Source organism: Protomyctophum bolini (genome assembly GCF_963924005.1).
Source record: "Protomyctophum bolini genome assembly, chromosome: 14".
NCBI classification, from domain to species: domain Eukaryota; kingdom Metazoa; phylum Chordata; class Actinopteri; order Myctophiformes; family Myctophidae; genus Protomyctophum; species Protomyctophum bolini.
The window spans coordinates 8,853,822-8,881,818 of NC_137875.1; the positions used below are offsets into that span (position 1 = coordinate 8,853,822).

A 27,997-nucleotide genomic window follows, 5' to 3' on the forward strand; every position below is an offset into this window, starting at 1 on the left:
ATCTGTTATGTCCTCTGAAGCAACTGAGAGAGGTTTTCTAATGGTCAGGGTTTCCATTGCTGCCCCAACCCTTTGAAATGCACTCCCAAAACACTTCCCAGATAGCTCATTCCACTGTTTTTATTCCTTCGTCCCCCCCCCGTCCCCCCCTAATAACGGTTTTATTCGTTTTCTCATGCCCCCCCATGTAAAGCACATTTAAGTATTCATACCAGTAAGAAGCCTGAAGGCGAGGTCGTGTGCACTGGCCATGTTTGGAGCGTGTCTTGAGTGTACAGGGTTTGATGAGGGCCCAGGTAGGGCTGGGCCTTATTTTCAGGCCTGTTGAGAGCTCTAGTTTTTGCCGGCTGCCGGGCACGGCTGCACAAATAACTTTCAGGCAGGCCCATCTAGAGTTTAAATGGACAGTCAAAAGGGAGAGATCAAAGAGGAAGGAAGGATGGATGGATGGGGAAGGATCAACATTTCGAAAGTCAGAACGGGTTCTGACATATATCCACTATCATTTATAACATCAGGGATCTCCATATATGGGCTTAATTGCGATAGCAGGTCGCATTTACGATATGATCCCTGATTTACTATCATCCCTGATGTCATGAGAACTGGGCACAATATGCATGGGGCTTTCCCTATGTATGTGGATTGTGAGTGACTCATAGTTAAAAGGTCAAATAATGACATCCGATTAAAATATGATTAATTTAGATTAATTAGTTACAAATTGCGAATTCAAATCTAATTAGATCTTTTTTAATCGAGCCCCAGCCCTAGTTTTCTCACCTTTATGAGTTCTCATGTGTACCTTCAGATATGAAGAAGAAGTTAATCTTTTGTCACAAACTATACAAGCAAATGGTTTCTCAACTGTATGAATTCTCATGTGTTCCTTCAGATCTGAAATTTGATCGAATCTTTGTTCACAAACTAAACAAGGAAATCGTTTTTTACCGCCTGTATGATGAGTCCTCATGTGTGCCTCCAGAGTTAATTTTCGAGTGAATCTTTTCTCGCAAACTGTACAAGGAAATGGTTTTTTACTTCCTGTATGGTACCTCATGTGTGACTCCAGACGATCGGTTCGACTGAATGCTTTTTCACAAACTGTACAAGCAAATGGTTTTTCACCTGTATGAGTCCTCATGTGTATCTTCAGATGATGAGTTTTTCTGAATCTTTTTTCACAATCTGTACAACTAAATGGTTTTTCACCTGTATGAGTAAACATGTGTGCCTGAATTTGTGGAGCTGTTCTGAATCTTTGTTCACAAACAGTGCAAGTGAAGGGTTTTTCACCTGTATGAGTCATCATGTGCCTCTTCATAGATCCTTTATCAGTAAATCTTTGTTCACAAACTGTACACACAAAGGGTTTTTCACCTGTATGAACCCTCATGTGACACTTCAAACCACCTTTAACAGTAAATCCTTTTTCACAAACTGTACACATAAAGGGTTTTTCACCTGTATGAATCCTCATGTGTTTTTTCAGATTACTCATGCAAGCACAGACTGCACCGCACTCTGTACAACTATAGTTGTTCTTCCTTTTGTGACTCTTCATGGATGAAAGTTTCAGGTCCTGGGGCAACTTGTTGCTCAAAGTCAATCTTCCAATCTGTCCTTCCACATGTTGTGTCTTGTTTGATTTCAGTGTGTTTAAACCGGACTGATCTTTTCTTGTCTCCTCCCAGTAATCACTGTCATCAGTGTCAGATTCAGAACTGTGTGAAGACAGGAGCTGGTCACCACTAGTTGGTTGTGATGTTCCACTGTGCTCTACACTAGATTGTGTCTTCATGTGTCGAGTTGAGGTGCTGGCTAGAGGTGTCTTTCTGTTTTCATCTTCAATTTTCATTGCCACTGATGTCAACATTGACCCATCACCCTCCTCTGGTCCTTGAAGTAGCTTCTCCTGTGTTGCTTTAATTTGTGGTGGTTCTGGTTCCTCCTGGATCAGACAGAGTCTATTCTCCTGTTGTTCCTGTTTAATCTGTGGAAGCTCTGGATACTCTTGAACTAGACTGAGCATCTTCTCCTGCGGTTCTTCTTTAATATGCAGAGGTTCTAGTTTCACCTGAACCAGACCGGGGCTACTCTCCTGCTGTTCATCTTTAATATGCAGAGGTTCTAGTTTCACCTGAACCAGACCGGGGCTACTCTCCTGCTGTTCATCTTTAATTTGCAGAGGTTCTAGTTTTACCTGGACCAGACTGGGGCTACTCTCCTGCTGTTCAGGGGAAACCTCCTCCTTCCATACAGGGAGGAGATGGAAATCTAGGAGAAGAGAGGTAACATCAGTAGAGAAAAACTCATTGTGTTTTCTAATATATTGGTTGTGCAATAATGTCTAGTGAAATAATTCATCCATCTATCTATCTTCTAACATAAACTTCCTTCAATGAGCTCCTATTTATGGGACATGGAGTTGATTCATTATCCTGCAATTTTCAAGGTGTGTCCCATACCAGGACGTTTACATGTGTTTAGCTGTGAATGCGGCCTCGTAACATACAGAATCATCAACAAATCATTACAATTGCAGACCTGCCAACCTTGGGATATTGCCATGAATACTTGCGCGTGCTGAAAAAAGCCTAGTCTGTATATTCATTCACATAGGCTATTGATAGACCATGCATGTGAATTAATTAATTTACTTCATTGAGTGTGTATTATATAGCCTAGTCTGTATAACTATTCACATAGGCTGCTCATTGTTGATAAGATAGACCATACAGTACATTTATGATGTATTCATTTCACATATTACATTACGGCATGCACTCTCACTACACTGCACATACACAGAAATCTATGTTGTGTCTGTGTGTTGTGCACACTCGGCCGCGCGCATGTCACAGACACCCGACACCGCTCTCTCTCTCACCATTGATTTAGCGCGGAGGAAGACTGGAGTACTGACTGACTCCTCTCAGTCAGACACTATCTCCCTTAAAAAATTCCCCCCATAAAATTCACTTGATTATGACAACAGCGAAGGTTTTTATGTAATATTTACATTGTCCGTCCGTAGAAGCACTGAAGCAGAGAGGAGCTAGCTGCCTAGCCTAGCTCCTCTGACTGCTTCTTGTCACACTGACACACAGACTCGCACACAGACACAGGCAAGCACAGAGCGAGCTGAGATAACCCCGCCGATCTGCAAGCCTACAATGCTTCGCTCATGCAATGCGCTGTGGGCTTGTAGTTCATCTGTGCACGTTCCCTTCACGACAGTTTTACACCAAAGCAAAAACAGGCACTATGAGACACAGTGTTGAGCTGAGCTTATGAGCTCATGCAGAGCTATGCATTCAATCAGGCTGCAAGAGTTCACTACGAGCCGAATGTCATATTTCTGGCAGAAGCAGTTGGGGGCTAATTTCACCCTGCATCCCCTGAAATTGCGTAGTTATTGCACAGTTCATACCTGCGTACGACACCTAGAATTGCATGGTTCATACACAAAATGCGTGCAGGTTGGCAGGTCTGCAATTGACATTACATCGAACATTTTTTGGTTGATCGAAAAGGCATAGGCTGAAGCTCAAAGCTTATTAATGCCTATCCGTTTTAATCTTGTTGAAGCTCATGGCAAAATGGAAATATTTTACTAACTTTACTAACGCAAAACTTACAATACAAGTAAAAATGCCTCCGCAAGGCACAATGACATCCTAACGAAGTTTAGCCTATTACATGTGTTGTTTATCTTATGAAGGTCCACATAACACATCACCAATGTTTTTACATTAGTACTAATGAAGTGATTTTTTTTTTTTACCCGAGTGTGTCCCATCTAGTAATGCCAATGTTGACCCATCACCATCTTCTGGTCTTTGAACTGGCTCCTCCGGTTCCTCTTTAACCTGTGGAGGTTCTGGTTCCTCCTGTACCAGACTGGGGTTCCTCTCCTGCTGTTCAGATGAAACCTCTGTACACACAGGAAGGAGTGAGAGGTCTAGAAGGAAGAGAGAGGAGGGAGAACATCAGGAGAGAGCAACTCAATAGCCCAATCCAATACCTTCATTTCTGCCACGTGGCCTCCTCTGCACTCTGTCCTCCAACATTACCCGGAAATGTCTTGCGTCTCAAATGTTCATTTGCTTTTGGAGGATTAATAATGTTTCTATTGCAATAGCAAATTTGAAAAATGTACTACTGGACATACTTAACCACTCAAAACCCTGTGGGGGACCTCTTCGCTCAGAGAACAAAGATTACAATGTAACCCAGGGGTAACCAACCAGGGGTTCGAAACTATCAACAGAATGTGTATTCACTCGCGGGCATCGGCTCTGTTTAAAGGCTACGACTGTTGGGAAGCAAGTCGAACCCACGGGGGTCGGGGAGACAGGGGACACGCACGTACAGGGCTTGTGTGTTTGGCGTGGAGTGGATCATATGGCAGACGGTCTGCAATTTGTCGTTTGGGTGACCGACCATAACCCGGAGCTACACGGGAGTGAGGCGAGACATCGGCAGCAGCAGCACAGACGCGGCTGCAGAGCAGGAGCCAGCCCCACATCATCGGAGCTCACGGGACCGGACTGTGTGTGGTAGGCAGCAGGCTCAGTGGAACAGTGCCATTAAAGGCCTACAAATAAAGTACAATGGCCATCGTATAATGTAGGCTGCTACAGTATGTGTGCACAGAGCACACAAAGTAAAATCTAGTGCATTGGTAAATGCCTTAAAAAGACTTTGCAATAAAAGTCTGTCCAAAACAACACACCTTAACTCGTGCAGTTAGCCTAGGTTGAACTCACCCACGGTGAATGTGATCCTCTTCCTCCATGAAAACATGTAAACAGCTGATTCCTGCCTAAGCACTTTAGTTAAAGGATTAACCATCAGTTTTCTTTTGTATCACATGCTTTAGGTGGCCATTTTCAATTTAGTAAATAACTCACTTCCTGTTTCATATTATTTTTGGTACCGTACCCAAAGTAAACAGTTTGTAGAATTACAGTACATTTTAAGCACAAACTCAATACAGAGACTGTTAACTGTGAGTGGACGACCCAATTAAGCATTACACTTGTTTACAACAGGGTCCACATTGTTCAATTCATCAAAAGTATACTCGTCTAAAGCATCAAATGTTTTAACATGACTGGCCGACAAGTGATACTGCCTGAAGGTCAAAATGCAATTTCTGCGCAAAGCAGATGGACTGTATTAGCTCAGTGGCAAAGCACTTGTGCAGGAGAACCGTGTTTGAAAGTTACGGAGAGAAGCTTTAAGTTATGCTGATATACATACTTAAAAAAGGAGCAAATGTTTAACTACCTGTAAATAAAACAGTACATACCCATCCTGTACAACTTTACTAGAGGTTGCAGCGTTGCATCAAATGGTCCATGCCTCTGGTCCACCTCTGGCTGTTCCTCTGACCATGCTAAATATCTTTTGGAGGCCATCTTTCTTGATGGAGTAGATCTACTCCTGTGGTCCTGTGTGGAAATCACCAATAGAAAATAATGTTTAGTAATCATTCAGCAACCATACATTATTTAAACATAGCTGTGCACTGAAAAATAGCAGATTTACAAGCTTACACTCTGTGACGCATTGTGACTTTGATCGGCTGTGGTTCACACAATGTAAAAATAAACCAATGCACATTGGATGTAAAGCCTGTGTAACTGTTTTGTACCCGTCCCACCAATAACACACACAGTGTTGGTTGGATGAATGATGAGGTAGCTGCAATGATCAGTTCAGGAGTCAGGACATACATGTAATAGCTCTTTGATATGACATCTGAAAAGCCAGTGCATATCACTATCAGAACTGCTATTGTATAAAACATCTCACATTCTGTACTCCGTTACATGTTCATTGTGTATAATGTATTCTGAGGTGTGATTTTGACATGCTGTTGACATTGTTATATAAATCTGTTAGCTGGGGGCGCACTTGGAAAGATTCTGCTTTTGGTGAATAGTTTTTTAATTTTGGCATGGTTAGGTATGGTTATAATGATTTCAAAAAGCTGTGCAAATGTATTGGGAGCACCCCCTGGTGGTCTGTTTACACAAACCCAAATATCAGACATGGTATGGTTGAAAACCAAAATAATTGATAGAAGAGATTGCATTTATTATGTTACTAGTGGGTGTGCTAAATAACATACGTAAAATGAACAACTTGAAAGGCATCGTTTTCAAGATTGCGTCCACGATGGAGCTGCGGGGAGCTTAAAATGCCTATGGTTTCAATGCAAATCCATTGCAAAAGACTGTTTCACGCAAAACTAATGCTTGGAATGGATTCAGAATCATGAAAACCCCCTAGTTTGACACGTCACATGCTACTTAAAGCATAATAAAATTGCCGTATAATAGGTTATCAATAGGGCCATCTTGGATCAAGGTAGATTTTGTTTTATCCTGGCAAGTAGACCTAATGTCCTGTCAGAATCAGTTGAGAAATAATAAGTGTGCCAGGTATGTGGCAGTGTATGTGTGTGGTTTTAAATCTACCAAATCAAGATTATTAATTGGAGAAAAGAAACACAATACATTTGGTTACAATCTAAATCATATTTCACATTAATACATAGTTATGAATAATGCACAGATCGTATCATTTTATAGTTACCGCTGGCCTTCTGCTCGCTCCTGTTACCTCTGGTGAATCTAATTTCAACACTTGGCCAAACAGTACTTAAAGCAGAGAGTTGCCTTCGCGAACCAATCATAAGCAAGGACAGCATTTCACTGCCTTGTTTCAGCCAATGAAAAGCCACTGGCCATCCTGCCTGCCGGAGACAGCTTGTGCAACAGCTCTCATCACTTCCTGTCATGTGAGCTGCTGCTTATCTCTAGATCAACTGGCTAGATTAACTGTTTAAACCATTACATATATTTATTATCTAGGCTTTTACCAACCCAGTATATAATGGGTTACTAGAACACATCATCCATGAAAAGAATTAAAGAACCAAGTCATGGCTCCTATTTTAGATGTGTCCTGTAATCAGTTGAGACCTTTCCTCTGAATAGGTCATAAATGCTCTCTCACAGCACTGATTGGTACTGATAAGAAGCTCACAACCCCCATCATCTGGTGGCTGCATCCATGGAATGCGTGGTGAGAGACCCTTTTCAGTTCTCAGTTGTGAAACCCAGTTGATCAATCATTTGACCCCTTATACATTTCACACCACTTCTGATAATATTTCTCGCACATCCATATATATCTCGACAATCATGGAACAAATAAATACATTTAAATAAGGTAAAATAAAACAATAGTGATACAGACTAAAGTGCTAAAACAATGGCCAAACGTGACATGTGCTCTACCAAACAAATGCCATTAGCAACAAACAGCTTTGGCCTACCATGCTTCACTCTGTGAGAAGGAAACACCAGGTCCTGCAGCAGAGTCAAAATGGCTCTAGTCTCTACTAGGAGGAACAATGCATTTGTACTTCCTGTTGGTCATGTGACTAGATCACATGAATGGTGCAGTAGGTGCACCATTCACCTCAATTCCCCCACACACAAACCCTGATAACCCCTGATAACCCCGTTTGGCGTTTTATGACTCAATCTCTCTCCAGCCCTAGGCTATTATTAAACAGACAAAATGCAACTTTGAGGTGTGTGTGTGACTGTGTGTGCAGTGTGTGTGTGTACACTGGCCACTGAAAAGTGAAAACTATCCAAGCACCAGCGATTTGGATTCGATTGTTCATTGTAAAATATTGAGAAGAGTCACTTGGCATAGTGGACTTACTTATTTGTGGTGTAACAAATATGACCTGCAATGGTCAGTTCAGGTCATACACTCTCAGAGTTACAGACCTATAATGGGTCCATTTGGAACCCCCTCAAGGAACCATGAGGGTCCCTGGATCACACCTTTGAGAGCCAATGCTATAAAAAAAAATCACACCTGTGTGAACCAAGTGGTGCAATTCCCCCCCCCCCCCCCCCTCTCTCTCTCTCTCTCTCTCATTAGAGACACAGCACTACCCCTCTCTCTGTTTCTGGCGCCCCCTTCTGGTATAAATAAGTAACTACTCAGGCTCACGGACACAGGTACACACACAGGTATGTACACGGACAAAGCTGGATGTAGAAGTAACTACTCAGGCTCACGGACACAGGTACACACACAGGTATGTACACGGACAAAGCTGGATGTAGAAGTGGTTGCACCACTTAAAAATACATAACTAACTAACTCATCTTGACAGCTTGTTTACAATCTGAAGCCATTTTATTTGGCGTTAGGAACCCGTTGTGACAGCATGCCCTTGCTGACGTCCACGATACCCCATCTTTAGATATTGAAGGCCCTATTTTGAAACAAAAACATTTTTGAATAGTTCAACTAGCCGATTTACAAGCTCACGTGTGGATGTAGATCAGCCCCCTCAAGGAACCATGAGGGTCCCTGGATCACACCTTTGAGAGCCACTGCTTTAAATAAATACATAACTAATATAGAGCATATTTGATCAAATTTAGGAGCCAAACTTTTTTGACAAGTGCACATGCACGTGTCCTCTTTTTGGTAATTCAGAATATGGTATGCCTAGTGTACTTGTACTTACTTTAGCAGAGAAATAGCAGCGAGGGACTTCACATTGCAGAGAGCTAGCACAGCTGCACAACTGCTGCTGTGCTGTTCTTTTGGAGCCAGCCTTCCGGTGGACTCTCTCTTCAAAATAAGAGCAGCCTCCGTCTTGTCTTGACAGTTGGCATTCAGCTTGTTCGTGCTGATTGTGTGAGGTGTTGATTACCGCCACCTTCTGCTCCGGAGTGTGGATCAGATAAAAGACAGATCCAATTCCCTCTAAGCACTGGTTTTAAGTACAGTTTTGCCTACATTTCATGATTAGGCTTATTAAAAAAATATTCTTTATAGGCCTACTACGTGCTGCAGCTACTCCACTTCACTACATTTCAGAGTCAAGTATTGCACTTTTCAGTCCAATAATTATTTTAAAACGAGTTACTTTTCAGATTTAGATTAGGATTACAAAACATATTATGCGATTTTGTTGTTTTTTGCCAACATTAGCCATTGTTGAAAATACAGATTTACAAGATCACATCGTGTTGTGAGCTTGTAGATCTGCTATTTTCAAATGCATGTTGAGGGATCACTGTGGGCGGACACCCTCTTGAATTCCCTCTTGAGGTGACCCCAATAACCTTTACAGAATAGCTGCAGACGCAACGAGGCTCCCAGACTAATTGTGCAACACAATGCCCATCATGGATTTGACAGTTAACAATACATCTATCTACAGATGAACAAACTTGGACACATCATCAGTGTTGTTTCTGGAGTAGGTTTTTCCACCACTGCCAGAGGAAACCCATTTCCCCTCCTGCATTTTCATTTGTCCATATTTGTTTAACCCTAGACCTAGAACTCTAAACATCCCTTTTGTCATGATACAATCACTAAACACAGACCTATAAAATATTCCATTCATATGATATATCAAAATATATTGAAGTACAGCAAAACATGGCAACTTGAGGTAGTCTTCTTTAATATTTCATCATGACCTTTTGGATGGTACCACAATTCATTAATATGGCATAAATATAAAATGTAGCTGTTGTCTCCCTAAAGGAGAGAATAATACTAGCTACTTGACCAACACAGCTGGCATTACATGGTAAATAATAAATATATAGATTTAGCAGCATGGCCAGGGGACCTATAGCTTCCTTTGTGACCCTATACTTATATGGAGATGTTTGACCACTTATTGGTATAAACTTTAGGGGGGTTGGGAATCTGAGCTCACCCTTAGCTACATAGTTGTCTCTGTCCTGTACTGTATAAAGAGCCTATTGAAATGTACTATTGTGTGTTAGTCTCCGAAGGCCATCGAATGGCGGGGCCATGGTTGTTGCATTTATTTCCGAAAATAAACATGATACTCCGAAACAACATTGCCTGCCTGCCTGCGCCTCTTCATCTATCTGCCTGATTGGTGCTTTAGACTTTCTTCAGTTTTAGTCTAAGTAAAGTAAAGTCTCATGTTTGTTGTGCAGTAGGCCTATACAAAATAGATATCATATGGAAGCCCTATCTATCATAGAGGGGCATATTCCTTTCGGAAAACATAGGCCATTGATGAATCGTTTCCACCCTCGTATGTCCTTTTTTGCCCTCCTCTCTTCTACTCTTTTCAGTGTTTCTGTTGACAACCAGGGTTTGTGGTTTGTTTTCATTTTCCCCACCACTTCTAGACAGGTCTCCTTCCATCTGTTGTTCAGGCTGTTCCAGTGCTCTTCCACTGGTTGTTGGAGTTATTGCATGGCTTGGAACCTGTTCTGTAGGCAGTTTAAGATACAGTTCAGTTGTTCCTATGGCCTGTTTTAAAATAGCCTATTCCTAAAAAACAATAATGGGAACTTCTCCTTTGGTCCACCCATTATAATACAAGAATGACAAATGTAACAGTGTAAGAGAACATAATATAAGTTATAACAATGTTAGATAATAGTTGTATAGTATAAGAATGTTAAGATATAGTGTAATGGTATATTATAATATGGTAGCAGTCCAGTCTGTGAATTGGTTTCCTCCCGACAGCGACGTTGACCCACAGCCAAGGTACAAATGTTTCTAATACACATTTGTTTTCCCAAGTATACATTAGAGATTAAGAGGGAGTATTGAAAATAACGTGTAAATTCACAATATATAATTTCGTAGATGGCTACTGGGAGGGCTGGCGGGCCGACCGGCCTACCACGTCATTATGACTCAGACATAAACATACAAGCCCATATAGTACATAGGCATTATATGGAGATCCGGTTGTCCAGACTGAGCTGCACTGATCAAACCGATATGACCATATGGGCATGCCATTATATGGCCATGAGCTTGTAGTTTGGCTACTGTCAAATGGCTGACTGCATGTAAGCCCTCTATAAGACTTTGTACGTTTTGTAATAATAATCAAAATCTATAAAGTAACTCATATGTAAATGTTTTGAAATAAATCAAATGTATAATGGAGTAAAAGTACAACATTTGGATCAGATATCTCTAGAGCGTCGTAGTCCCGCCCCCTTTCATGATGACGACAGACATTTCAAAAAGTATTTATTTAAAGATCTGTAAGCCTTGAACAAAACCAACTCAGATCGTGAAAAATCATGACAACAAACTATTATAAATATTTTAGGCCGAACAAATAACTTGAAAGAAGAAAAAAACACAACACAAACACTTGTGTTGTTGTTGTTTTTCTTCTTTGTAATTATTTGTTGGGCCCAAAATATTGTGTTTGCTTTTTTGCTGATTTGTCACGATCTGAGTTGGCTTTGTTTGCGGCTTTAAAGGTGTACTCTTTGAAATGTCTATGAAAAAAATGAATGGGGACGCTCTATATACTATAGTATGGACACAAAGGTAGAGATGGGTACTTTAATTTGACAAAGCACAAGACAAAACAGACAGGCTACAGAAATGGCCGCAAAAATAAATCCCTTGGGGGCCAATATCTTCTAGCGAAAATCAACGGTTATGGTGTAGTATAATAAAGTTATAAACAGCAGAGGTATAAAATCATGTGGATCTCAGGATCCCCATGGGAATGGTGTGGCGATGAGGCCTGATGTGGTCAGCCTGTGACGTAAGTCATCGGACATATTTATGACACGTGAATCATATCCTATTCAAACCCCTTTTGAGAGCTTGAATTCTGTCTGAAATTGAAATTTAAGAGAGAAAACGGTGAAAGAGATGGAGGAAGCGAGGAAGGAAGGGAGCACAACGGATAACTCTCAAGTGATCACTGCACTCAAGCAAGAGAACGAAGCCCTGAAGAAAGAGAACGCCTCCCTCGAAAGCAAGTGGTCACAGGTGGTCGCTGCCCTCAAGAACGAAAACACCGCCCTCAAGCAAGAGACCACCAACCTCAACGTAGACAACACCGCTGTCAAGGAAGAGAACGAAGACCTGAAGAAAGAGAACAACTCCCTCGAAAGCAAGTGGTCACAGGTAGTCGCTGCCCTCAAGAACGAAAACACCGCCCTCAAGCAAGAGACCACCACCCTCAACGTAGAAAACCCCGCTGTCAAGGAAGAGAACGAAGACCTGAAGAAAGAGAACTCCCTCGAAAGCAAGTGGTTACAGGTAGCTACTGCCCTCAAGAACAAAAACACCGCCCTCAAGCAAGAGACCACCACCCTCAACGTAGACAACACCGCTCTCAAGGAGGAGAACGAAGACCTGAAGAAAGAGAACAAGTCCCTCGAAAGCAAGTCGTCACAGGTGGTCGCTGCCCTCAAGAATGAAAACACCACCCTCAAGCAAGAGACCACCACCCTCGACCAAGACAACACCGCTCCCAAGGTAGAGAACAAAACCCTCAGGGAAGAGCACACCACCCTCAATGAAGAGAACAAAAGCCTCAAGCAGCAGAACACTGGCGTCGTGAAGGAGAACACCGCCCTCAAGAAAGATAACAACACCCTCCGGGATGACAATGCCGCTCTCGCGGAAGAGAACACCTCCATCAATAGCAAGTGGTCACGTGTGGTAGCTGCCATCAAGAACGAAAACACCACCCTCAAGCTAGAGACCACCACCCTCAACGTAGACAACACCGGCCTCAAGGTAGAGAACAAAGCCCTCAGGGAGAAGCACAACACCCTCAATGAAGAGAACGAAGCCCTCAAGCAGCAGAACACTGGGGTCGTGGAGGAGAACACCCCCCTCAAGGAAGACAACAACACGCTCAGGGTTGACAACGCCGCCCTCGCGGAAGACAGCGCCGCCATTGTGGAAGAGAACACAGCACTTGCGGAACACAACACCTCCTTCAGAGAGGAGAACACAGTTCTCAAGGAAGAGAACGCAGATCTAAAGGAAGGGAACGCCACTCTTGAGGGAGAGAACATGGCGCTGAAGGAAGGGAGCACGGCTCTAAAGGAAGAGAACACGACTCTGAAGGGAGATAACACAGCTCTCACGGAAGAGAACGACACGCTGAAGGAAGAGAGCACTGCTCTCGAGGAAGAGAACACTGCTCTCAAGGAAGAGAACATAGCCCTAAAGGATGATAACGCAGCTCTAAACAAAGAGAACAAGGCTATAAGAGAAGAGAACACCGCCTTCAAGGAAGACAACAAATCGATTGACGGAGAGAACACGGCCCTAAAAAAAATGAACACAGCCCTCAAAAAAGAGAACACATCCATCAACGGAGAGAACACAGCCCTCAAAGAAGAGAATAAATCTATAAAAGAAGAGAACACAGCCCTGAAAACAGAGAACAAATCCATCAAAGAAGAGAACATCAGCCTAACAGAAGAGACCAATGCCCTTCAGAAAGAGAGCATCGCCCTCAAAGAAGACAATACTTCCCTCAAAAATGAGAACACATCCATCAACGGAGAGAACATGGCCCTCAAAGAAGAGAACAAATCCATCAAAGAAGAGAACATCAGCCTAACAGAAGAAACCAAGGCCCTTAACAAAGAGAGAATCGCCCTCAAAGAAGACAATACGGCCCTCAAGGAAGAGAACAATTCCCTCAAGGAAGACAATACCGCCTTCAAGGAAGAGAGCATCGCCCTCAAAGAAGAAAATGTGGCCCTCAAGAAAGACAACATTGCCCTCACAGAAGAGAACGCGGTCCTCAAGGAAGAGAACATGGGCCTCAAGAAAGAGAGCGCGAGCCTTGAGGAAGAGAGCTCCGGCCTCGACGATGAGAGTGCCACCTTCGAGGAAGTCAACAAGGCTCTCAAGGAAGCGAACAACGCCCTCGAGGAAGAAAATACCACTCTCAGCGAAGAGAACGCCACTCTCAAACAAAGGAACACTGCTCTCAGAGAAGGGAACACTGCTCTCAAGGAAGAAAACTCTGCCATCTGGGAAGAGAACACCGCCCCCCGCGAAGACTTCACTGCCATCAGGGGGAAGAACGCCATACAGATAGAGAACAGCGTCCTCAAGGAGTACCCAGCCTTCCAGGAGGGGAGCACTGGCTTCGATGAAGAGATCAATTCCATCCAGGAAGAGATCACTGACATCCAGAAAAGGGTCTCCACCCACAAAAATATTCTGCAAACTTGGCTGAGAACGATGAGCACCTGCAGCTACAACTACAACCACCACTACCATAACCGAGCCTCATCAACGAACAGAAAAGAAACAAGGAGAAAGTGGGACTAGTTGATGAAATGAAGGTGTCGACTGAGAACAATGAGGATAACCATGAGGATAACCATGATCAAACTGGATCTCAAGGAAGGACTGTGGGAACCTTTTTTACAGACTGAGAACATAAACCTTCATGAGAACCTACAGCACTCCATCAATCAGGCGTTTCAGTTCCGCTGGAATTCCAGTTCAGCCGAACTGGAGGCATATTTATACTAAATTAATTGATATTAGAGTTAGACACTGCTGCAACATATCAAGTCTAACACCATTAGAAAGGGACGGCCATAGCTGAATAGGTATAGGTAGTGAGCTTATTTAGGAAACAGAAGGTTCTTCCCCCTCTGTTCATCCAATCTGTGTCGAAGTAAGCCATCCAATCTGTTTCAAAGTAAGCAAGACATTTAAACCCAGACTCCTCCCTGGGCGTTGCATTAATGGCAGTCACTGCTCCTAAATAGGATGGATGAATGGATTTTTGCCAGATTTGCCAGTGATGTTAGAGTTAGACAATGCAACAACGTATTAGGTCTCACAGCACACCTAACAGTGATTAGAAAAGGTTCTATAGCATGAGACAAGTGACAAGTGCTTCAAAACACAGCTGTATGTTATAGGTAAGATTCCTTAGCCAATTATTTCATTGTTTTACGTCTGCGATCGAATAGCCTTCAGACACCGGACTGCCAGCATGTCTTGATAGAGCGGTCAGTGGCACTCATGTAGCCAACTAGATCCCCACTTGTCTTTTAGAAATTAGCTGGTTACTTCTATGTCTCTGCAGTAGTTAATAGCTACATGATATAATTTGTTTTGTGTATAATTTAACTGGCAATCTTTCATAGAGAAGATATTAGTCGCTTTTGGATTTTATGTGAATACATGCATTCATTCCATACATTTTATTCTGGATAATTATATTTTATGTGTGATTTAGACTAATTGTTTTATGTGTAAATGTGAGTCACCCCAGTGGACTCGACTAGTATTAAGTAGCCGTGACATTGGTCTGTGCAGCACCATCAAGATGAAAGAAATATGCATTGTTTATAATAATTCAGTTATTCTGAAATGTGGTGTTGCTGCTACTGTGTTGCTGTTCAAGGGTACTACTCCACTTTTAACCCATTGATGCCTGGTGCAACCTATACGTTGTTCTACCCTTGATGCCGGCGCGCTCTCTGTGTCTCATCAGCTATTGCTATACATGTAGCAACATAACTATTTTAAAAAATAATCAAAATTTGAAGGTTTTCAGAAACCTTAGAAGGCGTTCCCAGATTCAGCCTCATGGCATCAATGGGTTAAATACTACTTGGAGCGTATATTATTATTGCACAATGAAATTCATTATACTTTTATACCATTATACATGTTCTGTTTTCCTCTATGTGTATATCTTTTAGCTGCATACAATACAGCTTCGCGCAGAATGGTGGTCCCTTATTGGCCAAGCGTTCCCACCGACATCTGATTGGTTAGCCGATTTGCTCGTTGTTAATATTGTGGCATGTAGTGTACCGATCCTGCATGTGAAACAGATGCTCTTAATTCAACATAAACAGTAGTAGGCCTACTGATTGTCACAGACTTATAAATGGTCATTAAATTGTCGCCGTTGTAGTGGATGAAAACGATAGGTAAACTGATTGCAGTTTTGCAACAATGGCATCATGATATGAATCAATACAATAGCTTGACCACCTGGTTAGTTAACATACCAATATGTGAGTGCATCATCCCGGGATGCATGCTCTCTCTAGACCCGGACTGTTGATACTGTAAAACCAATAAAAAAAAGTTAATAAAAGTTAAAGCAAAGTAAAGTTTAAAAAAAAATAGCTGGAGCACTGTTTGTTGTCCATTAGAAGATAGTAGAGTGTGTAGAGCGTGTTCTCAGTGCCCATACCCTGGGTCTAGTTGGCGAAAGGGCCTTTCTGTGTGGAGTTTGCATGTTCTCCCCGTGTCCCCTAGGCGGGTAGTAATGCAGTATAGTAATCCTGGTCTCTAATCTACCCCCTCTGGCCAGCCTGATGGAGAGGAAAGGAACTGGTCAGACACAAGTCAGGTGTCAGACACAAGGCAAGTGTCTTGAATGCAGCCCAGTAAGGTCATATGTCGACCCCGCCCGCTCACCTCTGCCCCACCCCCTGCTGGTGCCGCGGCCATCTTGGATCCTAAAACACATAGGGAGAGAGGTGGGGCCGAGAAAGGGACACTGGGTGAAAAATATGGGTGCAAAATGGTGGGATAATAATAATAGAAAAAAAAAGATAGTAGAGTGTAGAGCAGGGGTTTTCAACAGGGGGTCCTCAGAGATACTGCAGGGGGTCCACCAAATGTTGGTGTGATGGGACCTTAATTTATATTTTTAACTATGCGAACCCTAGCTTCCCTATTCTGGGGGGGACATTTGCAGAAAATAGCCAATCCACAATATGTGAGCTTGTAGATCTGCTATATTCGGCAAATACATCTGGTGTGTAGAGGGATTAAGTGTTTTAATGTCTGAAATCACAAATGTAACATGAATCCAAGTAGTGGGGGTCCCCGTTTCATCTCTGTCAGCTAAGGGGTCCTTGGCCTGAAAAACGTTGAAGACACCTGGTGTACAGATGGGAAACGGAGGGAGGTATGGGGGTAGTCCAGGTACCTAAGAAACTGGCCTAGTCCCTCTTGCCATCAGCACACCTGCCATGCAGGGCCCATGATTTATAATTATATTGCTGAGACTTCTGTCTCAATAGTATCGTACCTCATTTCCCATTGGAAAGACTTACAGCCTCTGGTCCTCGCCTTCTGGCTGCAACAGCATGCACCCCAAGACCCACACGGAAGGATCTGCGCATGGTGAAGGGAAATGTATGCAGTGGATGAAAAGGTTATTTACAGGGGTGCCCTGAGAAATGTTTGAGAAGCACTGCCTGTACTGCATGATCATCTCCACATACAGTATGATCAAAGCAATCAGTGGAAGAGAATGTTCTTGTACTTGGTGTTGGGAATCCTTTCTCGGCTCTTCATTCTCCTCACTGCCTCTCGCATGTGCTTGGGCTGAAGAGGAGGCGTCTCGCCCCACTTCTCACAAACATCCAGCGCTTCCTCCACAATCTCCCCGGCAAAGACTTTGGAAATACCCGACATGGCAATTCCAACGTTCTGGGACACCGACGATCCCGTTATGGACTGGATCAGCCTCTTGATGGCTGCCTTGGGGAAGGCGGAGCGTCTGTACATTTCATAGCGGTTCAGTTGCTCTTCGGAGAAGGACGACACCAACACCTGCATCTTCTGTATTTCATCCTCGTCCACCTTCTGGCGCCGTTCCTTCTTCTTTTCCGGCTCGACTTTGGGTCTTTTGGCCGCAGGCAGGCCCGAGGTCCCCTCCTCCTGGTCTTGTGCAGCCACTGAAGCAGTAGTCCTGTCCCGTTTGGACTGAGCCACAGAGGAAGCCTCTTCAGATTCATCGCCGACGCTGGCTGCCACGTCGGGCTCGTCAGTGGTCGCTTGCTCAAGCCGCTCCTCGCTGGTTGTAGACGTCATCTCGGGCATGATCCGTGCAGGGTCTGCCAACTCTGTCATAACAGTGCCTTGCTTTGTGAGTCAATGGCAATCATGGTCGCTTTCAGTTTACGTGCAGAAAGTGAATTTCCAAGACATCCTTTTGAACTATTGAGCAAGACTGATGTCATTGTCAGCATGATGTCAGAGGTATCAGCCCAAATATGGAGACATTTGTCATAGACGTTATAGATGCCTGATGTCATAGACGACTGCCAGAAAAGTATATATATATTTTTTTTTCTCCAATAGTTTTGAAAAATAAGACGAATGAGACGAGTCCATTGCGGAGACAACCATTGTGAATGAGAGGTGGGGCTACGCCCTGTGGGAACGGGTAGAAAGAAGCCATCACAATGCAACCGCATTAGTCCTGTGCAGAAAAGGCTTATTGTTAAAATAAAGTATTCTTAGCGAAGATACTACAACGCATCACATCATGCAATAATCTGTGGTTGTCTATAGCATTATTCATACATTACTAAGCATTAGAAAATAGTTCTAAAAGGTTGTACTCCCGATAAACTAATCTTTAATGTGCTTAAATGATTGTATTGTCACGTTCAAAATCACTGCTTCTATCCAATTTCTGAATGCTTTATTATAAGGCATATTGTTATATTATAAGGATAGTCCTTAGGCTACCTCTTCTGTCACACCAGACATCACAGAGGTGTACACTGAGGCTAAAGAGTGACATGGCCCAGCCTCATTACCACGGTCATTACACACACAAAATAAAGGACAGTTTTAAGAATTCAATCATTTTTGAGCAGTGCTAACTGCTCCAACATGGCTTTGTGTGCATGTTTATTATGATCTATATGATCCCCCTCCCCCCAATTTCCATTCAAGTCAATGGCAAACTAAATTACTATGATGTCATGTAGTTGATAGTGGGTGCAGCAGATCAAATCAAAGGTGCCACTCACTTCACACAAGTGTGATTTATTTTGTATTAAATTCACAAGATTTAACAGAATTAACACAAAGATTTGACAAAAGTGCAATGCTAAAAAACTCACAGTTCACACATGTCCAGAATCTGAGCCCAAATAAATGAGTCGTTAGTGTGTCTCCATTACAGTACATAAGTGCATGTTAGCAAACAAATAGCAGATCTACAAGCTTACAACACATCCTGACCCAATGCATTGTGAGCTCATAGATCGGCTATGTTCACACAGGGCTTAAGTGGTTTAATTTATACTAAACAAAACACTGTCTAGTTAGTCTGTCTAGTAACACTAGCTTAAATGAGTAGTTCATCCAAAAAATGAAGCCTTGAATAGTTAAATGGAGACCTTTTGTTTTTGTCGCATTTCTAAACCAATAATTTCATTCTCCATTGACCCACCTGGTCATCAAAGTATTGGCTCAGGAATGGGACAAAAACTAAAGTTATGTACATGAATTCAAGGCAATATTACAAACGCTGAGGAAGGCCAAACAGGCCAAAACGTGTACGTTTTCAGTCTCAGAGGTAAATCAAATCATGTAAAAGGACATATAATGAGTGCTGGCATTTTCTTCATCTCAACTTATATCTTCGAGCCTTGCACCTATAAGACTTTAATTTGAACCTGGAGTGCTGCAGGTTGTCTGCTACGGCAGTACTTCTCTCTCGTGAATTCAAGGGGTGTGTAATTGATATAAAATAAGAATAGTTTTGGATGAACTACTTTAAGACGTTCTTCCAGAAACGGCACATACATTTCCATACAGTAATCTAGTCGGTGTGTGCTTGTCTACGTACTGTATACTGCAAACAGTGTCACTCCTGGTTACATCTCTCGCTCCGTCATCTTGAGACAATCCAGAGAACTGCATATCGCAGAAGGCTATGGGGTTCAGACAATGTTTGTATGTAGAGCATATCAATGTGCTTTTGTGGTTCCAATCATTTTTTTCCTATTGTGATTTTTTTTTTAAGAAAAAGAAAAAAGAAGAATATATAGCCTGGATGGCTTGTCTTAAAATAATTAATATACGTTTGGAAATCTCTCTAAAATTAATGGGCTTTCGTGTGGATTCCAGATGCCTGTGTGAATTATGCTTTATCTGGGTCTAAAGTGAACTGAACCCACTGAGCTGTACATGGCCCGAGGTAATCCCGCTTACTTCTGTCATCATAAAGTCCAGTGATTTCTCCTTACAAGGTGTTTTTGGCGATGGCGTTGAGATTGCGGACCTTGCTCACATCTGCAACCTTCAGGCCATACTCGGGTGCTGAGAAAGAGGCTCCCATCGTCACACAGGAGTTCCTGCGTCGCAGAGTGAAGCATCATTACATAACAGGCTCCATCAGAGAGAAACATATTCAAGGGATAATCACCACGGGAGTTGATACTACTGCGCATGCGAGAAGAGCAGTCAACGCAACAACACGTTGCATAAGCCCCAAATAGGCTGCGCCCATCACATTTCCCAACTCGGAAAAGGGGTGAAAAGAGTATGCGCTGGGTGAGCAACTGCGCTGGGTGGAGATTTCTGGTGCCCTCTCTATTATTTTTTAACTGTATGGTCCTGTTGTCTTACGAATCGACTGCCTCGTATACAGAACTGTTCCATTTGGGAACACAAACTTTCAGAAATAGTGAAAATGAGCAGATCTCCAAGCTGTGAGCTTGTAGATCGGATAATTTCTCTACTTTTGTTCGACACTCTTGCTTGACGAGAAGAAATAGGATATACAAGGTTTCTGCCCGACCGCAAACAAAATGCTTCTACCATACAGCGTTAAGAATGTACAGAATATAAAGTGGTCTGTCTGACTGCCTCTTCACTGCTTTTCATTTTGTCTAAAGCAAATTTGGATATAGTTTGTGTTAGTCATCTGAAATGTTTTAGTTTTAGTCTAGTTTTAGTCGATTAAAATACCACAAGATTTTTGTCTGCTAACTCTAGTTGATTTAGTCGACTAAAATGTATTTTGTTGGCCCTTGGTGTCGTAGTAATGGCTCATTCTACACTTGGTTGCATACTGAAAATAGCCGATCTACAAGCTCACAACGCGTCGAAGCGAAATGCGTTGTGCACCATTTTCAGAGCGCATCCAAACATAAGATGACCTTTCTTTCAGTTCTACTGGATCTCTTCTGCACTACCATTTTAGTCTGGTTATTATTTGTTGACAAAATTTGTGACTGCTTCTGATTGATCCGTTTGACCATGTCATATGAAAGCAGGGAATCATAGCTTCAAATTGACATATTGGTTGTTCAGTTTGACCCATCAGTTTTGGAGAAAACAGTGCATTGAAAGCAGGCTTGAAAGGTTCACTTCTTGTGGACTCTAACTTTACACCTACTGTAGCTACATTTGTTTAGTGTGCGTGTGCTATTAACTCATTTTGGATTAAAAAATAATAATAATAATCTGCTTCTCTCCTCTCCTGAACAGTTAAGTTTTGCCGCCATGACTGTCTCTGTATAAAAAAGAGTCACATTTAAGTCTTAGTTTTGGTCATAATAGCTTAGTTTTTATTTAGTGTTGAAAGTGTTGAAGTGTTTTTCAGTGAAAAAAGGTAGTTGGCAGACCTTTTTTTGTCAGTTTTAAGTCAACAAAATTAACACCTGTTTGCAATGCAAACTGACCTGAACTTCATGGAGGAGTCCTTGCTGGAGCGGGCGGAGCAGTGGAACTCCTGTGCCCCGGATCCCTCCAGGATCCTCTGAAGGTTTCTCTCAGTGATGCCTCCTCCTACATTGAAAAGAAAACCCAGCATTAATCGCACTGTTTTGAAATGTTAGCATGGAGATCAGCAGCTTCTTTTTTTTCTTCAAAAATAATAAACCAAGGTCAATTATATTATAGGGTTTATAAGTGGTTAATGGCTCACCTGGCATGATGATAATTCTGCTTTTGGCCTGTAAAAGAGATTATTAGCAAATTTACAATTCAGCTACATGGAGTGCTCATTCAAGTCTGAGAGTGTACACCACTGGTTCTCAAACATTCTTGGCTCAAGCCACCCTGCAAATACATTTTCCTCCACGGCACGCAAAAATTACATTGTTACTTTACAGCACCTTTTGTCATAACGGTACGCAAACATGAAAATCTTTCCCCCAAAGACACAGAATGTCTTTAGAAAAAAAAACATGTTTCCATTATTAGGACAGACTGAAAATAACTTTTATAAATAGCATTTAAGCACTTAAACCCAAGCATTCTAGAGCAGGGGTCCTCAACTAGAAATGCTGAAGGTCCACAAATATTTTTTGAAGACCATGGTCCAGTCTCATGCGCACCTCACCGCCTAGAAACAACTATGCCTGTTTAGTACAGTCAAACCAAGCTTATACAAACCGGGTCCCATCCCAACCAACCAATACTGGGGTGGCAGAGTTGACAAATATTAATTATTCCCAAAGAAAATCTAATTTAGTTTTCTTTCAACTGAATGTGTGAATGTGTCACTGCTAGTGAGCCAGTCAGCGCAACATTGTCATCGTGACATTACTCGGCATTGAGCGAATACAACGGAGAATTCAACTCGCGGTTGCTGTGAATTTTTTTCTTCTCTTTATTCTTTTGTTTTAATGTGTTTTTGTGGCTTTCGTCTTTATTTTATCTTTTTTTATGGAGGGACAGACAGTAGGCTGACAGGAAATGGGGAGAGAGATGGGGGAGTGACATGCCGTAAAGGCCATCAGGATCGGGAGTCGAACCCGCGGCACACTGCCAGACTGGATTACCAGCCAAGGTGCCTGGACCGCTGATCCACGGCCCAGGCCTCTTCTCTTTATTCTATCATTTCTCCAGGGTCCGCAAAGAGGTGTGCCGCGGTCCGGTCGTGTGCCGCGGTCTGGTCGTGGACCGCGGTCCACCTGTTGAGGACCACTGTTCTAGAGGGTATGCGCATGCTTAAAGCGAATGGCACATCGAGTGGCAAATCGAGTGGCAAAGCAACATGCAAAGTGAGTTTAACATTGTTTAATGCAATCAGATATGACTTTTCTGTTTGGATGCATGGGTTGTCAAGGCCAGAAAGTAGTGTTTTGCCACTCAGTAGGCATTCCTGAATAACTTCCGGGTTTGATGATGATGTCACACGCATACCCTCTATTAATAATAATAATAATAATAATAATAAATATATTATATATAATTAATAATAATTATTATTATAAGGCACCCACTTTGAGAAGCCCTGGTGTGCAGTACACTCTCAGAGTTTCTGTGCACTGTCCATGCACACAGTAAACAACGAAAACATTGGGACATTGTACATCTACCTGTTCCACAAGCCGTCTAATAGCGGGGAGTCCTTCCAACGCTGAGCTGTCACAGCCACTTGTCAGCAGGCGCTCGAACCCCAGCGATATCAGGGTCTCCAATGCAATGGTGGGGTCGTGAGCCATGTCAAAAGCTGTAGCAGAATACGGTTAAAGATTAATGGAAATGTTTAACATGAAAAGATTTAAGACCGGGAAAGCATCAGTGTCATTTTAGATATGAGCTAAAAAGGCATTATTTTATACTTTGGCTATTAAAAAATAGCAGCTATATATACACAAGCTCATAGGAGAGCTTGTAGATCCGCTATCTTTGCAAATGTTTGAATATATATTCCTTTAAATCGTAAATTTTAACTAAAATCTTTGCTTCTGGGGGTCCCTGGAACAAAGATATTTACATATAATTCTGGTGGTCTTTGACATGAAAACGTTTGAGCACCACTGATATAACAACAAGTTTTTCTGAAAACTCTCTGGATTTAGACATTTGTCATTTGAATCGACCAGGTTAAAGTGCTACTCATAGTGCTCAACCCAGCACCTAACCAGATGTGCTAATTTCACTTTTGACCACATTAATAGGGGTATGTAGTTTGTTTTCTGGTTCAGTTTACAAACTACAGCAGGGTGAAAATAAGGCTCCATAAGGCTTGTGATATAAGCGAGCTGCAGCTAATTAAATTAATAATGGGTGTGTTACGTTTAGGTGTGTCACTGTAACCTGACTGGCCAGATGGAACACATGCTTGATTCACAATCACATTTGTTTCACAGTGTACTTTGTGAACTTGTGAATCAATACCGCCCCCATCTGGCGGAGTCAGGTTAGTGTCAATGTGCATTGATTGACATTATTGTTTACTACTGCACATCCATGGCTCTGCCTGGGCTCACCGAAATCTATCCATTACATTAGCTGCATTTGTGTTACTTACCAGCCTATCATATTCTACCCTTCTTCATTTGTTTTCATCTTTCAAAATAATTAAAAGTAAATATGTGAACTTAAATCTGTGCATTTCATCTAAAAACAAAACAAGTTACTGTACCTCTGTGGAAGGTGACAGGCAGTGGGCGAGAAGCAGCTGTTGGACAGGTTGAAGATTAGAGAGACAATATACAGGATTTTGAATTGAGAGACGTCACTTCAATCATAACGGCCCAGTTTGTTACAAAAGGTTTCTCTTGCGGAAAATACTTTATAATTTATGGGAAGTATCCCACACCTATGATGTGATTATTTTATAATGCCGTGATGCATATTAGTAACATGTGTTACAAGAATTACTGTGTGATCTGGTCGGGAGCAGATGACGTCGTAACGTCATGTTGTAGACTAGTCATTGTTTTGTAGTTATATCAAGCCGGAACCATCAATCTGGAACTTTCTTTCCCTCAAACCGGAAAAATAACAATAAAAGCGTGCCTTGTTCTCTGCAGCTTTTATTGGGAAAAATTGGTTTGAGGGAAAGGAAGTTCCAGATTGATAGTTCCGGCCTGATACAAAACTATGACTACAACCTAATGTAATGTAATGATATCATCCCTCCCGACCGGATCATAAACCCAAAAAGGAATGCTGCCCACTGTGCCCAGTCTAATACTACGTTGAATAATCGTTTGACAATCGTCTAGTTTCCGGGCTATTCCGGACTCCTTTATAGGTTAATATAAAGAACAATACAGGTGACAAAAAAAAACATATACAAAAGGCACATCTAAAAAAAAATACTCTCTCCAATGTCTCCAGAAACAGGAAGAGTACCTAATGCTGCTCTTCTTAGGCATGGTTGGGCATACAACTCAGATTTCTGAGAACAGCACAATGTAACACTCGTCGCATTGTGAGCTTTAATAGATCAGCTATTTTGTTGAGCGCATCATCAAGGTATTGAATTGGGCAAATCACATTTCACACACGACTCCTACCCAGTAGCTCCATGCAGAGCTCGGCGTCGACGCGCCCGTCCTCCGTCAGGACTCCGAGCACCAGTCCATCTGCCCCGTGGCTCTTCATCAGCTCCATGTCCTTCCTCATCACCTCCACCTCCCGGTCCGAGTACAGGAAGTCCCCGCCGCGAGGACGGATCATCACGTAGACCGGTATCTTCACATACTGCTTCACTACCTCCAGCAGCCCTGCAGCAGAGAGAGAGAGAGAGAGAGAGAGAGAGAGAGAAAACAATGTCTAAGGTTAGGATCCGACATAAGAGTTGTTTCAATGGCCAAATCAGTATTGTAAAAAGCTGCCCATACTGCCTAAAAAGCTGGTGTCAGTATCGGCAAGTATGCCAGTCTATGCAATTCCAATACCACGTCATTTATCATATGATGATATGTCTTTTGAATGCTTCAGTTGGTGTTGCACTACTCATTTATATTACACTCCTACTGTACTACATTATTATTTTACTAACTTCCTAGAAACTTTAGAATTTTAAGAACAGCCATAACTCTGAGAGTATACAAATGGAAACAGCTGGACCTGTAGCCCCCCCCCCCCCCCCCAGAAACCCAGAGGGTAAATTGTACATTTATAGAGATGTAACTCCAAACACTATTTGGGAAAAGTCACCAAGACAGTAGTTAGATACACAAATGTTACTCAATAAAATAAATCTATGGCAGTTTTGATCCAAGTCTGTGTATAAACTCCATTATACTGTTGTCGTTGTGACCCATCATTTCTTCAATTCATCAATATTGACTTTTAAATTTTCATTCACCATAAAGGAATGTGACAAACAAAAGTCTATGAATTGAAATTGTTTAACTGATTTTTTAAAAAAAAGGCATTTTGGGGGTAATATTCCTTTATAAACTATTCCAATTCTAGCAATTCTCAATTCCATCCTCACCTTTCATTCCCGTGAAACAAAGACTACCGGTATATAAGTTATGTTATGTTTAATAAAGGAAATTAATATCAGTCACCAGAAAAAAGGACGGATGTTTTCGATGAACGTACGTATCATGGTTAAAATGGAGTTTGACGTTACAATGGGTTTGTATATGGGCAGCTAAAATGAATATCAAATACTTATATTGAAACCTAAAAACTGTCTGGGGTGTGTCAGAAGAACATGGATCCACTCACCAACAGTTGGCGTAAGCCCTCCTTCTAGGAGGCTAGAACACAGCTCCAGCCGTCCAGCACCTGTGTTAGAAAATATAACCATACAGTATGTCAACAGCACTGACCTTTGAACACTAATGTGTTCTGTTTATTACCATGTTACTGGGCTATGTTTGTATTTAGTGGGCCATTACTGAATTGTTTGTTTGTTCTGTCAGATGCTGGATAATGATAGTTGTTGATGTATTAGGTAAAATAAATATGGATTGTGTATGTCTGTCTTTTACCAACCTCCCCGCTCAGCATTAACTGCAGACTCCACAGAGTCAACGCACACCTCCATCAAGTATCCCTCTGCCATCCTGAGAGAGAGAGAGAGAGAGAGAGAGAGAGAGAGAGAGAGAGAGAGAGAGAGTTAATATTGAATTGTACATACATTGTTTTGCCTATTCAGCAGCCTATTCTCTTCCACTTTTTCTTTGGCAATGTAAATAAATAGTTTTCTCGTGCCAATAAAGCTCATTTGAATTTAATAGAGACTAGAGAGAGAGTTTTGACATTAGGCAGGTATACACATTTACCTTCCTTGGGTCGGTTCTATTTATGTCTATTCCATTGCATGTGCCTTGCAGTTTGTTTTGGTGACCTGACGTTACTTGTGTCACCATGCAGACAGTGTCCAGTCAGTTAGGATAATCTGGGATAAGGTAGCTAGGAGAAGACCTCCGGTGGCCGAGTTCTTCAGAATAAAAGTACCCACTAAATGTGCCAAGCAGCCAAGTGTCCAATTTAATGGGATACTATATATATTTTAAATCGGTAAAAACATTTTAGGGCACATATAAGTACTCTAGTATACGCCATTTAAAAAGACATATCATAAATACATTTTTCAAATAAATGTATGCCTTTTAAAAGAAAACAATAATTCTCAACCTCTTATTCTGAAGGCCTTATCCTAGCTCCCAACGCGGAAGTAACCCGGAAATCTTATTCTAGCTGACTGGACACTCGTCAAAGAGATTCTATATAAAGAGGCGACACTCTCATTAAACCCCATAGTAACAACCAGCGCCCAGTGCCTCCGCCATATTGGTGTGAAGACGCAACTTCCGGTTGCTCTAAAAAACATGGGTGCGTTCGCAAATGCTCACCGGGAGCTCACTCTCGTATTAGTTTGCATTGCACAGTGCGCTCTTTCCGAACGCTTCCAAAAAGAGCCTTTGAAGTCATTCTATTCCACTTCTAAGATTATCCTCTCCCGCCGCCATCTTGGTGTGATGACGTCAAAGCGCTACCGATGCGCCATCTAGTGGTGATTCCAAATATTTGAGAGTGTCGCCTCTTTATATAGAATCTCTTTGCACTCGTGTCGTCACTGTCGTGTGTGTGCGTGTGCAAATGTTTTCCTTCCGCAACGCTCGTTTTTACCACCGCATTTGACGAAGGCGTTTGTAGAGAGCCAAGCAAGGCCCGGCGGGCTGCGCTGTGTCATAAAATGTGCACACTTGAATGGAACCCCCGCGTCTTCACCAGTGTTGCCATGTCTGCTTATTATAAGCGAGTTTGGGCTTGTTTTTCTATACATTTCTAGCCTGGAAACCATCAGCCACAGGGGGGCAAGCAAATATATGCTACATTCCTGACTGTCACTTTTTCCTTGTTTTAAAAACTAAATAAAAAAACATTTACTGTCTTTAAAAAGGAACAGTTCACGCAAAGTTGAAAATACTGTCATCTACTCAACGACAAGACGACATATTGGTCGGGGGGGTAGGACCAAGGGATTTGGGATTTGTTTATAAACATTTTGGTATTTGTTTATAAACATTTGTGATTTGTTTATAAACATTTGTGATTTGTTTATAAACATTTTGGGATTTGTTTATAAACATTTGGGATTTGTTTACAAACATTTGGGATTTGTTTATAAACATTTGGGATTTGTAAG

The 27,997-nt window shown here is 42.1% G+C and overlaps 3 protein-coding genes across 4 annotated transcripts; all 3 read right to left on the reverse strand.

Moving 5' to 3' along the window:
* Nucleotides 1-584: 584 nt before the first annotated feature.
* Nucleotides 585-8,649, reverse strand: LOC308328365 (uncharacterized protein; the record flags this gene model as incomplete). The annotated part of the gene is made up of 5 exons (XM_080782141.1): nt 8,576-8,649; nt 5,318-5,459; nt 3,788-3,964; nt 2,141-2,277; nt 585-590 (listed from the first exon to the last, which is right to left on the reverse strand). The coding sequence occupies exons 2-5, from the start codon at nt 5,424-5,426 to the stop codon at nt 585-587; spliced, it is 429 nt and encodes a 142-aa protein (XP_080638267.1). The 5' UTR covers nt 5,427-5,459; nt 8,576-8,649.
* Nucleotides 8,650-17,095: 8,446 nt separating this feature from the next.
* Nucleotides 17,096-17,748, reverse strand: LOC308328366 (transcription initiation factor TFIID subunit 11-like; the record flags this gene model as incomplete). The annotated part of the gene is made up of 1 exon (XM_080782142.1): nt 17,096-17,748. One exon carries the CDS (start codon nt 17,746-17,748, stop codon nt 17,134-17,136), a length of 615 nt encoding a protein of 204 aa, XP_080638268.1. The 3' UTR covers nt 17,096-17,133.
* A 257-nt stretch (nt 17,749-18,005) lies between these two features.
* Nucleotides 18,006-26,764, reverse strand: cutc (cutC copper transporter homolog (E. coli)). 2 transcript variants are annotated; one of them, XM_080781889.1, is made up of 10 exons: nt 26,628-26,764; nt 26,338-26,408; nt 26,068-26,127; nt 24,900-25,109; nt 24,020-24,055; nt 22,968-23,101; nt 21,569-21,596; nt 21,324-21,429; nt 19,884-19,991; nt 18,006-18,052 (listed from the first exon to the last, which is right to left on the reverse strand). In XM_080781889.1, the coding sequence occupies exons 2-10, from the start codon at nt 26,405-26,407 to the stop codon at nt 18,046-18,048; spliced, it is 759 nt and encodes a 252-aa protein (XP_080638015.1). In that variant the 5' UTR covers nt 26,408; nt 26,628-26,764; the 3' UTR covers nt 18,006-18,045. The 2 variants fall into 2 exon arrangements, with proteins under 2 accessions (XP_080638015.1, XP_080638016.1); XM_080781890.1 differs by lacking the exon at nt 18,006-18,052 and adding an exon at nt 18,661-19,568 and having other exon boundaries at nt 19,849-19,991.
* Nucleotides 26,765-27,997: the final 1,233 nt, after the last annotated feature.